The 14,702-nt window shown below is 45.8% G+C and overlaps 1 protein-coding gene across 1 annotated transcript in view; it reads left to right on the forward strand.

The window, feature by feature from the left end:
- The first annotated feature begins 8,101 nt into the window (after positions 1 to 8,101).
- The window catches only part of LOC138301751 (protein ecdysoneless homolog), a 277,339-nt gene continuing 270,738 nt past the window's right edge, over positions 8,102 to 14,702 (forward strand). The window contains exon 1 of the mRNA XM_069242263.1: positions 8,102 to 8,187. Coding sequence (XP_069098364.1) covers positions 8,102 to 8,187 — 86 coding nt within the window. The remainder of the gene's footprint in view (positions 8,188 to 14,702) is intronic.

The following is a 14,702-nucleotide window of genomic DNA, read 5'->3' on the forward strand; positions in this document are numbered from 1 at the left end:
GATATTTGGTCGCCCAGCTAATGTATGGGGAGTTCCTCGCCCTAAGAAATACTCAGACTTGCCATACCCGATGTTGATTGACTACTTGCATGACCTTACAACTAAATTGCGTGTTCTTCATCAACAGGTTCAGAGTGCTCTACCAGAGGCTTCCACAGACCCAGGTCATTCCATCCGACCAGGTGACTGGGTCTGCACGAAAAATTTCCAACGACAGAGAAATTTGGAGCCCAGATGGAGAGAGCCACGCCTGGTTCTTTTGACCACAAGAACAGCAGTTAAAGTCGAAGGAAAGAAAAACTGGGTGCATGCCGTGCACTGCAAGAAAGTGCCTTTGCCCTTGCCTTTCGATCAGTGGGTCCGTAGAGGCATCAGTGACTCTGATAGTGAGAAAGTTCCGCAATTTGTACCATTCAGTGATGCGCGTCTAATTGGAACACTTTCTGAGAAAGAGGACGACGACATCCTTCAAGAAGCAATACCATCGCATCGTCGCTTGAACACGACAAATCTAGGAACATTGTTTCAAAACCAGACTGCCTCTGGACAGGAACGCTATAATTTGAGACCAAGACCAAAGAACTTGTAAATTTCTCTCCTATGTAGTACTCTATCCCGGTTGCAGGGTCACGGTAGGAGTCTTAGTTACGACCTGAGTAAGTGGCAATAGGCCTGCAGGACCTCACAGTGTCATAGGACGGTAGATAATCGTGACTACAGTGATTGAGGAAGATTGCCGTGAGCATCCACTTAGAAAGATGGAGGCTACATTAGATAAAAGAGAAAGTAAAAATGTAAAGAATAATTGTAAAGAAATATGTAGTCGTTGTAGTATTGCTCTATGCGTCATTATATTGTCGTGTATTCTTTTGGCATCTGTAAACTGGATCATTATTACTCTGCAGCAAAAAGTTGTCTCTTCTCCTACCTCTACATCTTCTTCTACTATCTCTCCGCACCTATTTCACACTCTTCCCCAGCATGAACTCATCAGAAGAACTGAATACTCTTGCCTGAGTTCTGGCAAAAGGAGGGTCTGAGGAAATTCGATTTTTAATACGATCGTATCGACCCGCCATTTTGTGGCCCGCCGCCATTTTATGTTGCCTTCACTCAGGCAGCACAGCGAACGAAGTCCATTCTGCCTTTTCTGCTTATTCTGCAACATGGTGTTCAAAACAGCCTTCTGCCTCTATCTTTACAAGGCTGGTATTAAGGTCTGACCGAGTACACTAATCCCTGTCTGGTTTTCTAATCCTTGTTTCAACTATCTGTAGGCTCACACTATTCTCCGCCGATCTTATCTTATCGTCTGGCCTTCGCTGTCCTTTGCTAGTATTCTCTCATTTCACAACTGTCCTCCAAACGCACACAAACTTATCGCACCACATGCAACTTCGTTGTGGATCGGTTAATGAATTAGTTCAAGGGAGGGGTGACAAACACAGCTGGAGGGGAGGCAACCTTAAGTCACTTGATACTTTGTTTTCCAATTCCTTCTATTGGTGCTGTCTTGTTTTCCGACATTTCTATTGGCTCTGTTCTATCTTTACATTATTCTTACTGGCTCCTTTCTATGTGTTCTGGGAGTGTATGTAGTTAATAAATGGTTTTTATACGGTATATAAGATTGTGCGCCACAAAGTAAAGTGGCAGTCTCCTGAGAACATACCTTGTGTACTTCTTGGACAACTGTACTAGCTGCAGCTAATAAAATCTGATCTTTTACGCCTGACAGAGTGTCCCGTGTCTCTGTTAGTTGAGGCAGGTGAATCCAAGGAGATTTCAGGCGTACCCTGCGCCGCCAGGCCCATAAGGTTCTGGTTCTTCAACGGTAAGGAGTGGTGAACTTGTAGGTAACACCATACTCCTTCCACATTGCTTCCACGTCACGTATGCAGACATGAGGTTGCTACCCCTGTCTGATACTACCTCTTTAGGAAAACCCACCCTGGAAAAGATTCCTAGGAGGGCCTTTGCCACTGCAGGAGCTGTAGTGGTCCTTAGAGGAATGGCTTCAGGATATCTTGTGGCATGGTTCACAACCACCAAGATGAATCTATTGCCTGAAGCAGTAGGAGGGTCAAGGGGGCCAACTATGTCAACAACTACCCTTTCAAAGGGCACCCCAATCACTGGAAATGGAATTAGAGGGGGCTTTGGAGTGCCACCAGTCTTGCCACTGGCTTGGCAGGTCACACAAGACTTGCACAAATCTTTGGTGTCCTCTGACATCCTAGGCCAGTGAAATAAGGGGACAAGTCATTCCCAAGTTTTTATCTGGCCCCAATGCCCAGCCAAAGGAATGTCATGTGCAAGAGTGAGAATAAATTCTCTGTACTGCATGGGAATGACCAATCTCCTGTCTGCTCCAGATTTTGGGTCCCTTGCTATCCTCACACATCAGAGAACCCTCCTGATAGGTGCTTACCTCTTTCAGTAGCCAAGCCTCCTTGCTTAGTAGCCAAACCTCCTTTTCTGGCTATTTAGGGTATCTCCTCTGAGCTATTTCTCAGATAACAAATGCAAGAGCTCACCAGAGTTCCTCTGCTCTTTCCTCTTCGACTTCTGCCAAGGATCGACTGCTGACTGCTCCAGGACTCCTGCAAAACCGCAACAAAGTAGCAAGACGACTACCAGCAACATTGTTGCACCTCATACGGCTGGCTTGCTTGAATGTTTCCTGGTGGTGCATGCTCTGCTCCGCAGGATGGGTGGCCTCGGGTCCTCCCAGTCTCCGTCCCGCCGGTTGCCACAGGGGCACTCGGACTGCCGTGATCACCACTGAAGAGTCGCAGGCAGCAGCGGTCAGTCTCTCTTGCCGTTCCTCAGATCCGCCGGAGCTCTGCTCTGCCATCTTGAGCCCAGTGTGCGGCTGTGCTAGTGTTTCAGACTGCTTAATTCCTGTGACGATCAGGACCACTGTAATTCTTCCCCACCGCCACTCATCCCTCCCTCTGTCCCCCCCCGTCACCACCAAACAAACACACAGATGAGCAGAGGGACCAGGCACCACAATTCGTCACCACCAACACTGTATTATTCGGATGATGCAGGGATGTTCAAGGATTTGCTCACCGGCAGCCGCTGAGCTTAGTGGTGGCAAGCCACACCACTGCCACAGCAATGTCAGACTTTAGGACATGCCTTCATTTAGTCTGGCTAATTGCCTGGAGGACTTTGTTCTCTTTTTTAAGTGGCCTTTTTAGCTACAGGGCACCCGATCGCAATGGGCTAAACATAACCAGCCCTGTTGGTCTGGGATTCACCCCGTTTGGCAACTGCCTGTCTTATGTTATTACAAGACCTCACTACTATACCCTCAGGAAACCGAGTGTCTGTGCTGTGAGGAAGAAGGCGTGTACCACGGTGGAGGATGTTGAAATCCAAATTGTTCAAGACCTCTCTGCAGTAACATTTCTAAAAAGGCAAGACTTTAAACCTCTGCTGGATCATTTACAAAAAGAAAAAAATACATTTTCGTGGCACACCATGTATGTCTTATGTTTACGTGGGTAGGCAAAATGAGATCAATATGCTCCTTGGCGGAAGTGAAGGACAGATAGATAAATTCTTTGTTCAGCTAAAACACATAAACATAAAAGATAAAACAGATAAAAATGAATAAAACAAACAAGCCAAGATTGGACAATTAGAACCACAATACAGTACATGATTAAAAAAATAACAGTGTTAGCAGGACCAGAAATTCATTGAGTTCCAAGAACAAGCAAGAAGCATCAAACCCCCCTTGTGCCAAAATTATGGTCCAGCTTCTTGAATCTTAAGAACACAGCTTAAAAAATTACCCATATGTTCACAGGTGCAGAGCTCCATCAGCATAAGAAGAAACAATAAAGTTGCTTAAGATGTGGCTCCCTTAATATCGGGACCAAACATTTTTGTCTAGGGATGGTATACAATGTTCAAACCATAACTACGTGGGTGATTGTCTGAGCAGAGATGTTATTACTCAAGCACTGACCTAATGTACCATTGACAGCCCAGCCCTTGGAAAAACAAATTAATTGAAGGAAAGAGTTCATCCTAAGCCTAGTTAAAAGATGGTGTATATTAGTGACCCAAGTCAGATATTGTTTGATTGAATTGACTATTTCGATTAAATAATATGCCCTGACGGCTGGTTTCCGTAATTCCATGCTCACACCGGCAACAGAGAGGCATTGGAGAAGTTTTGTTTAACCTCTAACAAGTCAGCCTTACAAATCTGTTCTGGGTGGGGGAGTAAGCTGGAACAGCCCATGGCAGCTGGTTCAGTCTTAATATAGTTCAGCCAGGAGACTGCCTTGGAATTATTCCAAGAAAGGCAGTCCCTGATTATGAGCTTGTTAAGTTCGGTCTCCTTCCCGGACCACAGCGAAAGCCAGCATAATAGGGCCCTAAGTTTAATAATATCCGAGATGTACTGATGGTCAAGTTCCTCATGCCCTGCAAATGTGGAGGCACTTTGGGCTACACCTAACACCCGCCTAACAAACTTGGTTTCCTCTATTTGGATGGAGCTACAATACTGATACCCCCAAATACCACTGCAGTAACAATTTGCTGAGACACACTTTGCTTTCTAGATGTTGAGAAGGGCCTTTATAGGCTTCTTGCCTACCTTTTAACTAAAATCCAGCACCAAGTTGCACAGCCTGGCTAATGTGAGTCTTTTTGAAAAAATAGCATGCCCCCAGGTGGACTTCTCGTCAAACAGGATACCCAAGTAAGTAAAATAATGGACTTGAGACATCCTGGCATTAAGGCAGAAATGGCTTTTATTTTTGGCTGGTTTAGCTCCCTGGAACCATCACAAAAGATTTTGTGGTTTTGACCGAGCGGTCCGTGCCTCCCTCATAAACTCCACATAATAATAAAGCAGGCCAAACGTTGAAGGCCTAATGCTGTCCTTGACATAAGGATGGCCTTGTCTGCTTATAAAAGAACCAGTGGAGCCCAGGGGGTATGATCTTGCACCCTCAACAGTGCAGCCCCCAACCCATTAATGTAAAAAGAAAGTGGGCAAGAACGCACCCCTGTCTGACCCCTCTAGTAATAAACGTTTGGTGCAGGGGCCACCCTCCCTAAATCTAACTGAAGCAGACATATCCTTGTGAAGATCTGCCAAAAAGGAGAACCAGTCTTGTTCCACCCCTAAGAAGGACAACAGAGCTCATACCATTTCTCTTCAGGAATTACACTGGCCAAACGTGACATAGAATCCTCAGTGAAGATGGGGTGATTCAAAACTCTCTATAAGGCAGCGCAATCCTTAAGTTCAAAGACAGAAACAAGCTGATCCCAGGCATCATGCTTAAGTGAATCCTTTCCTTCCTTCCACACCTTCTTATAGTGGGCCATTAGCTCCTGAATCTCTCCCCTGTTTCTCGGTGTTTACTTAAGCTCCAATTTTAAAGCTTGACGAGCTTTTAGAGCATGCCACATAAAACCACTGAGAGTTGTACTGCATAAAGCGAACTTGACAAGGGGTAATAAGAGCAAGTCGCACCGCTGTACAAAGAGCAGAGAGGCAGACAAGACCTCCTTGGCGGAAGGTTTGGGTTAGGGCAACATTCAAGCTTAAGACCCAGCTTGCTAAACAGTGTCACACAGAATTCTACCAGGATTATTTTAGTCCACTTCAAGCGTCTACCCTGATCTGAGGGAGTCAGGTTTTCAGAGGCGGGCATCACCATAGCAGAACCCTGGCAATGCTATTTCAACACCAACATCAGGGGGTTGTGGTCCCTATAACTAGCCCAAATTATCTGGTACTCCATCAAACAACTAAAGAATGATAATGAAATCAAAAAGTGGTCCACGATAGGCAGTCCCTACTTATAGAGGGAGAGGGGCAGAATCTGAGTGCTAGGAATAATCAAGTTCAGAGAAGGGGTCAGGAAATTGAACTTATCCCTTTGAGGTGAGTGTTGGAAATGGGGATAAAACAACTCCTCTTCTAGAGGGTTATGGTAAACAATGCGGGGCCCAGGACACAGATGAATATTAAAGTCACCCTTCACCACAAACGAGACCTTGCTATTGGAGCCACTACCTGAAGATGGCAAAGAGTGCTTAAATTCCTCTGTAATACTTGCTATGTTTGAGATGGGCTCTAAATAAGGAAGATGGGCATTAGAGTTTTAAGTGTTCACTATCAACGTCAAAGATTTATCTTAAAAGGTAAGCAATACCGCCCCAACATAAGAACAGTTTGTCTCTACCTTGGTAATTACACAGTTCAAGGATAGAAAAATGAAAATACATAACCTGGTCTTAGATCACCCAGCCGAACAAGGTTCAGCTGGCCAAACAAAATGGGTGTAATCCTCCAAAAAAGGAGTGGCTTTGAGAGACCGGGTTTCCCAGAAGGCTAATATGTGGGCCAAACTAATAAAATCCAACCAATTGGTCTCTAACCTTGGCGTTCCAGAAATATTCCAGGAAAGAAACTTCAGCTGGTCACTACCATAAGATGCTAAAAGGCGGCCCTCCTGCAGCACTGCTGTCTATTTCATATCCGTCCCAAGATTCGATTGAGGTAATCAATCTACAGCCTCCTGATTATATAAAGGATCTCAAACCTGTTAGAAGTGGGAACAGATGTGATGAGCCCCTGGGCAGTTCACAAGACTCCAACAGTAGGCCTTGGGGGGAACACTGGGATGGGGGTTATCCCCTCCCGTAACGGGGTAGGGGGGTTAAAAGACTGGCTGAACACTACTAGGCCTGCTTTGAGGTTGTTGGACTTAAGGTGCCTGGTGTGCCTGGGATCGGTGAGAGTCTGACAGTCCGGGACCCGATTCTGGCCTATAAAAGAAGCCTAGGGAGTACAGCCTGATACCTAATCTCTCCAGACCATGCGTGGAGGTCAAAAGACAAACAGTGACACTTCTGTTGTTAAAATTCACAACAACACAATCACCTTTAAACAACTTAGGCCCGTGGCCACCCCACCCAATTCGCCAAACCGTATTTATCTATGTGTATATGTTAGCGGGTGTGCCCAGCCTCAAGGATAACCAGTGAACCACTTTGTTTTTACGTTGTAAGAACCCCTCATTAATGTTAATTCCGAGTGAGGGAACATCTTTTAGCACCACCACATAAGGAGAGCAGTTGTGGGAGTGGGTAGAGACACATCTGAAACATTACTCCTATAGTAAGGAAATCCAAGCTGGGACCACCCCGCATGAGCTGGTTGGGCCTCAACAGAATCCTCTGAGTGAGTGTGCCTGGATCTAACTGTCGTAGGACACTGCCTGTGAAAGTAGCGGAGCTGTGAAGTTCATATTAAAATGCTCCCTGGGAGTGTTCACGCCTTGTAGAGAGCCCCCTTGTTTTGTGGATGAGATGGAACCCAGGTGGCTGCGTGGATGTGATGGCCACTCCAGAAGAGTGTGGCAGACAACACTCACTAACCTGGCCATTCTGTACAAGTGCCCCAGTGCCGGAAAGAGTGGTTGAGTGAGGGAATGGGGTAGTGACACCAGGAAGGTTGAAACAAGACTTTATCCCTTAAATCCCTTAATTTTCCCAATGGATCATTAATTCCAATGAGGTCCTGCACCCTTGTGTTCAAAGACAAACAACCTCAAGTTCTGAACTAAGCTGCACAACCATATGCCTAATGTAATTTATAGATTCATGACCGTAACTAAAAAACGAAACCGGTAGTAAATGGCAAACAATTGCACTTCTGAGTGGTATCCGTAGTAGTAAGAATGCACAGTAGTAAAGTATGATTAGGTGCACGCAGTCAAGTTCCCTACTACCTGAAGGCACAGTATAGTGTATAGAAATATACACAACATATAATGAACAAAAGTGACCACAGCACTCACAAACACTGTACACGTTAATGAAAGTACAAGTAAAAGCTTGTGTGTAGCAGCTACGTAGACAAATTTTTCGGTATTCTTCTTGGTATTCCAGAAAGTCGTTTATTAGAACTGATTTTCGTAAGTCCAGAAGTACAGTCAAACAGGCACAGCCAACACATGTTTCGTCAGAACCGTGACTTTATCAAGGCTAAACTGGTAGTATAAGAAAGGGGTTTCCAAAAGAGGCAGGTATCGGTGGCACCTGTGTTGAAAGAATGGAGATTGAGGATCCGATCCAATGTGTCGATCCGCAAAATGTAAAATGTTGTTTATGGGAAGTGGTGTCGTCCAAGAGTAACAGGTGAGTAAATCCTCGGCACGTAGAAAGTTAGAAGGACCTTGGTAAGTCCGACAGCAAAGTGTAGGAGCTCCTAGTCGTATTCAATATGAAGCCTGATTCATGACCATTAGAGTCCTGGACTGGGATGCTGGAAGACGGTAAAACAGTGGCTGCGGAACCCAGGTGGGGGAAGGAAGAGAGTAAAATTGGGGTGCCTTGAGCAGATTCCAGTGCTCCTTTAGGTGGGCTGGAAGAGATAGTGGGAGAAGGTTATAGAGATGGGGGGCTTCGTCACATGGGCGAGTACCTGCCAAGGGGCCCTGGCCCTTGTAAAACTGTGTGATTTTAGAGTTCAGTCTCCTGTTTGTGGGTGCAACTGTCATCAATCTCCTACTGCCAAGCATATCCTCAACCTCCCCTATCAGGTCCTGTGTTACTTGGGGGGTACAGTTCTCCACTCCCACTCTGCACAGTTTATGGCGTCCCGTGCCACGGGGGCTTAAGATGCATTATTTAGCACTGCTGGTGGCGTGACAGGGCTTCACCCCCTGCCCCTCAATTGACTCCACAGGATTCCTTGGACAGGTAGTCCCACTCTGCACAATGGTGTGAAGGAACTACTGCGGCCAGACTAAAGCAGGGAAGAGACATCCGATTATCCTGATTACTAATCCACCAACGGCCACTCAAACAGGTCTTGAGTGGTCTTTGGTGGATTATTCGTCCGAGAGATGATTGAGAGAACTGAAAGCTTCGCTGGAGGACACTGGAAAGGCAAAGAAAGACCTGATCAGCAGCCTTAGCTCAGCCAACAAAAAGCTTTCTGAGAACGGGAACGCTTTGAATAATGGGGTCCGGCCCTGATCCAGACCTAGAGACTTTGATGTCTGGATGAACCCTGAATGATGGGAAAGGTACTCAAAGTTGGGCAAGCACAGCTGGACTGGCATCGGATCACCCCAATAAATATTTCATTAAGGCAATGCTGGAACAGAATCAGCAGCAAATTAGTGGAGCTGAGACCCATCACTCATGACACCGACAGCCAGAGAATCGTCTGAATTAACAAACTTGCTTCCACTAATAGGTAAACCTCTGGGACTGAAGATCCCTTGATAGATGAGGTCTGGTCGAATAATGGCACTTTCAGAGAAAGAGCCCTGCATCCACTGTTGCTTTCAAGTTGCTCTCACTCAACATTTAGGGGCGAAACTCTTCCAACAAAAGACACCAACTCTGCAATATGTTTAGAGTAACGACCTTGGCCTCATTTTCTTTCAGGATACCCCTTTCCTGTAAAGACCTCTTTCGAACAAGCCATATGAAATATCCCTTTAAGTACTTGACATCAGCACCAACTTTGACAGTTGGGGTGACAATTTTCTGAAAGAACACTCTGTCAGAAGAGAAAGTTACAGTGCATAGAGTTACAGAGGGAAGATTCCTGAAGGAAGGTGTAGACTTGGGGACACAGTTGTATATCTACATCTTCCTTCCGAAATCTTTCCCAAAACTAGACCTGACCAATATATGCAGGCCTCAATTGGAAAACATATTGAGGGGACAGGGAACAAGGTGATAAGGTTGGATTTTAATTTAGCCTGATACCCTATGTAGGAAGTTGGCTCTGTATATACCATCTCAAAGAAAGAGATAATGTGCACAGAGTCCATGGGTTCCCCTTAGAGGTAAGATAGTGGCAAAATTAGATAATTCTAATGCTCTATTTTGTGGTAGTGTGGTCGAGCAGTAGGCTTATCAGAGAGTAGTGTTAAGCATTTGTTGTATACACACACACAGGCAATAAATGAGGAACACACACTAAAAGACGTAACTCCAGGCCAATAGTTTTTATATAGAAAAATATATTTTCTTTATTTTTAGAACCACAAGTTCAAGATTTGAAGTAAATACATAAAATGCAAGGTACTCCACAGAGGTAAGTAAGAAACTTTGAATTAAAGCAGTAGTACACACAGTATCGGTTAAAATGGCAATCAACAGTTCCTGGGGGAGGTAAGTATGGTTAAGTTTCTGAGGTAAGTAAAGCACTTACAAGTTCAGTCTCCTGGGCATAGGCAGCCCATCGTTGGGGGTTCAAGGCAACCCCAAAGTCACCGCACCAGCAACACAGGGCCGGTCAGGTGCAGAGGTCAAAGGAGGGCCCAAAACACATAGGCGCCTATGGAGAACAAGGGTGCTCCGGTCTGCTGGCAGGTAAGTACCCGTGTCCTCGGGGAGCAGACTGGGGGGGTTTGTAGAGCACTGGGGTGGGGGGGAAACAAACAGGCACACAAAACACACCCTCAGCGGCACAGGGGCGGCCGGGTGCAGTGTGCAAAGTTGGCGTCAGGTTTGCTATTGAAAGCAATGGAGGGACCCGGGGGGTCACTTAGGCGATGCAGGCAGGGCACAGGGGGGTTTCTTGGGCCAGCCACCGACTGGGCTATTAAGAGGGCCGCCTGCTGGTCACTCCTGCACTGGAGGTTGGTTCCTTTCGGGCCTGGGGGCTGCGGGTGCAGTGCTTGGTCCAGGCATCGGGTTCTTTGTTACCAGGCAGTCGCAGTCAAGGGGAGCCTCTGGATCCTCTGCAGGCGTCTCTGTGGGAGCAGGGGGCTCGTCTCAGGTTACTCACGAGGTCGCAGTTACCTGGGAGTGCTCGTTGTAGTGTTGGTTCTCTAGAGCTCGAGTCGGGTGCATCGGGTGCAGAGTGTGAAGTCTCACGCTTCCGGCAAAGATTTTGCTGTAGTTTGAACAGTGCCGCTGTTCCCTGGATTTTCTTGGTCCTTCGGGTTCAGGGCAGTCCTCTGAGTCCTCAGAGGTCGCTGGTCCCTGTCCTATGCGTCGCTGTGCAGGTTCTTTGAGTCTGGAGACAGGCCGGTAGGGCTGGGGCCAAGTCAGTTGTCGTCTCCGTCGTCTCTGCAGGGCTTTCAGGTCAGCAGTCCTTCTTCTTTGTGTAGGTTCCAGGAATCTGATTTCCTGGGTTCTGGGTCGCCCTTAAATACTAACTTTAGGGGTGTGTTTAGGTCTGGGGGGCAGTAGCCAATGACTACTGTCCTTGAGGGTGGCTACACCCTCCTTGTGCCTCCTCCCTGAGGGGACGGGGCACATCTCTATTCGTATTGGGGGGGAATCCTCCAAAACGAAGATGGAGGATTTCTAAAGGCAGGGGTCACCTCAGCTCAGGGCACCTTAGGGACTGTCCTGACTGGTAGGTGACTCCTCCTTGTTTTTCTTATTATCTCCTCTGGACTTGCCGCCAAAAGTGGGGACTGTGTCCAGGGGGCGGGCATCTCCACTAGCTGGAGTGCCCTGGGGTATTGTAACACGAAGCCTGAGCCTTTGAGGCTCACTGCTAGGTGTTACAGTTCCTGCAGGGGGGAGGTGTTAAGCACCTCCACCCAGTGCAGGATTTGTTTCTGACCTCATAGAGCACAAAGGCTGTCACCCCAGGGGAGTCAGAAACTCGTCTCAGTGGCAGCCTGGCACAGACCAGTCAGTCCTGCACTGAAGGATTGGGTAAAATACAGGGGGCATCTTCTAAGATGCCCCCTGTGTGCATGTTTTAATAAATCCAGCACTGGCATCAGTGTGGGTTTATTATTCTGAGAAGTTTGATATCAAACTTCCCAATATTCAGTGTAGCCATTATGGAACTATGGAGTTCGTTTTGACAAACTCCCAGACCATATACTAAATATGGCCGCACTGTACTTACAATGTCTAAGAATGGATTTAGACACTGTAGGGGCATATTGCTCATGCAGCTATGCCCTCATCTGTGGTATAGTCCACCGTGCCTTAGGGCTGTAAGGCCTGCTAGACGGGTGATTTACCTATGCCATAGGCAGTATTTTGTGTGCATGGCCTCTTGAGGGGGATGCTATGTCGACTTTGCGTTTTTCTCCTCACCAACACACACAATCTGCAATGGCAGTGTGCATGTGTTAGGTGAGGGGTTCCTTAGGGTGGCACCACACATGCTGCAGCCCTAAGGGACCTTCCCTGGTCACAGGGCCCTTGGTACCACTGGTACCTTTTACAAGGGACTTATCTGTGTGCCAATTGTGAAAGAACACTGGTGCTGGGGCCTGGTTAGCAGGTTCCCAGCATACTTCTCAGTCAAGTCGGCATCAATATCCGGCAAAAAGTGGGGGGGGTAACTGCAACAGGGAGCCATTTTCCTACCCCCTGGCCTACACAGAGGAAATTTGGGAGAACATGTGATGGACAATCTCTTAAAGTTAACATGATCTCCTGATCCAGTGGAAACTCAGAGACACATGGTGCACCCTACACCCAGATGACAGGGATATTTTAGGATCAATTATATCCTTATGTCCCACCTGCTACTGCGCAGAGTCCAATATGCAACAATTTCTGATATTTTTCAATGTTGAAGCATGTCCTTATCAAAGATACCTGGAGAACCAAGCCTCTTGTGCCCTGCCTGCTCCCCACCATGCCCTTCTCCCCTGGTCCCACTTGCAAATCTCCACTGACATATTTAGGCACTGGATGGTAATAGGGGAACTAGCTAAATAAATTAGGTGTATTTAAAAAATACAAAAAAACAAAGAAAGTGATACTCTAGCAGCGACTAGGTGAGATGCCTATTAATGCGACAGTTAGAAGAGAGGCATTGAAAGTGATAGTTCGCAAGCGAAGGGAGATCAGGCTGGTAAAGGACATTTTGGTTTTGGAATTAGCCACCCTAAAAAAACTTGATTAACAGAACTTGTTCATTAGAACCCATGGGAATGCAGCAACTCTAAGGAGGCAATTTAGTGTCCTACAGAGGATTACAGTAGAGAAGGTTCAGCTGAAGTTGGGGCAGATGTTTTATGAAAAGGGGAGTAAGTTAGGTAAGCTCTGTGCCCGAACTGCTAGAAGGTATGAGTATTTGATGCAGGTAGACAGTATCAAACATAATCAGTTGATAATAAAAAGTATTAGTTTCGTAAAATCTTAAGTCTAAATTTATTGAGAAACACGAAGATGTTTGTAGATCAATGTTGCAAATGAACTTGCCAACAAGTGTCTTGCTCCTTAGTTGGCGCACAGGCCTGGGGCTTTTTCAAGGCTTATCATTAAAATAAATCATCAACATCATGATATTGCACATATATACTATTTGAGCAATGCATAAGATTATATATAGAAAAGCGAATTTGCAATAATTCCTATAATCAAAACAAAAAGATTTAAACAATGATAGACACAAGCAAAGCACATGACAATAATAATTTATACACAAAAACCACAATTGAGAAAACCATTGTGTGTGAAGACAAAAACAAATAAAACATAAAAATCTATATAAACACAGGAAGAAAAGAAGACAAAACACACACTTATTTATACTTTGTCAAGGAATTATGATATCAACATCTTGGTGTTTCTCAAAAAATGTTGACTGAAGATTCTACCAAGCTAATAGTTATATTATGGACTGATTATTTTTGATGTCTACCTGAATCAGATGCTCCAATTTTGTTCTATGTGGGATTGGGGGCTTTGCCCACCACAGGTAAAAATAGTTCTTAAAAACACAAAAGCCAAATAAGGGAGAACTAGCTCCTGGTTTTTACCCCACCTCATTAAAAGTAGGAGATATATAAGAATGATAAGGAGACCTAATGGGACCCATTAAACTACGGAGTTGGCATGGAGATGTTTACTAAGGTCCTACCAAATAAACTGGCACTGCTCCTTCCAGACTTGTTCTCTGTAGATCAGGGAAGGTTTGTAAAGGGCAGAAAGGGTGGTGAGAACAGCAGGAGAGTTGCCCATATGTTTGAGGTTACGCACAAGAAGATTTATGTGACCCTTCTCAGTCTTAGTCCTAAAAAGGCATTTGTTAGAATTAGCTAGCAACACCTAGAAGCTCTGCTGGCTAGAATACATTTCGGCCCTAGACAAACAGACTGGAGTTTAGCCAACTACAAACCTCACCAACCAAGCATAAGAGTTTATGGTTTTCCCTCACAACTCTTCTCAGTACAGAGGGGTACCAGACTGGGCTGAGGTGCCACCTCTCCTTTTTGACTTAGCTGTAGAGCCATTGCTAGTGTCCTGAGACGAGTTGAAAGAGTCAAAGATATTACAATTGGAGGCCAGCAGTACAAGGTGTGAATGTTAATGGATAATGTCCTGTTGACACACTCGGATCCTTAGATCTCCGTCCCAACATGGGTGTTATTTTGACTGCTAAGTCTCTAGCTTTAGGGTCAACCAGAAAAATCAGGGCATTTGAACCTGACTCTGCAGAGGGAGTCCTGGATCGGGGGGATTTTAGTTTTCCCTTTTTGATGGACCATTCCCCCCACTCGATCAGGTACCTGGGTCTAAAGACGGTAGAGTCTTGGTATGTGGCTAATTACACTAACTTAAAAAAGCAAACTAAGTCTGACCTCCAGAGATGGAACACCCAATAAGTATCCTGGATAAGGTAGGATTCAAGTGCACAACCTCAATATCCTCCCTCCTGTTCTGTATCTTATTTTAGTCGCTTCCAGTCCCTGTCCCTGAGAGGG

The sequence above is a fragment of the Pleurodeles waltl genome, chromosome 6 (genome assembly GCF_031143425.1).
Source record: "Pleurodeles waltl isolate 20211129_DDA chromosome 6, aPleWal1.hap1.20221129, whole genome shotgun sequence".
NCBI classification, from domain to species: Eukaryota; Metazoa; Chordata; class Amphibia; order Caudata; family Salamandridae; genus Pleurodeles; species Pleurodeles waltl.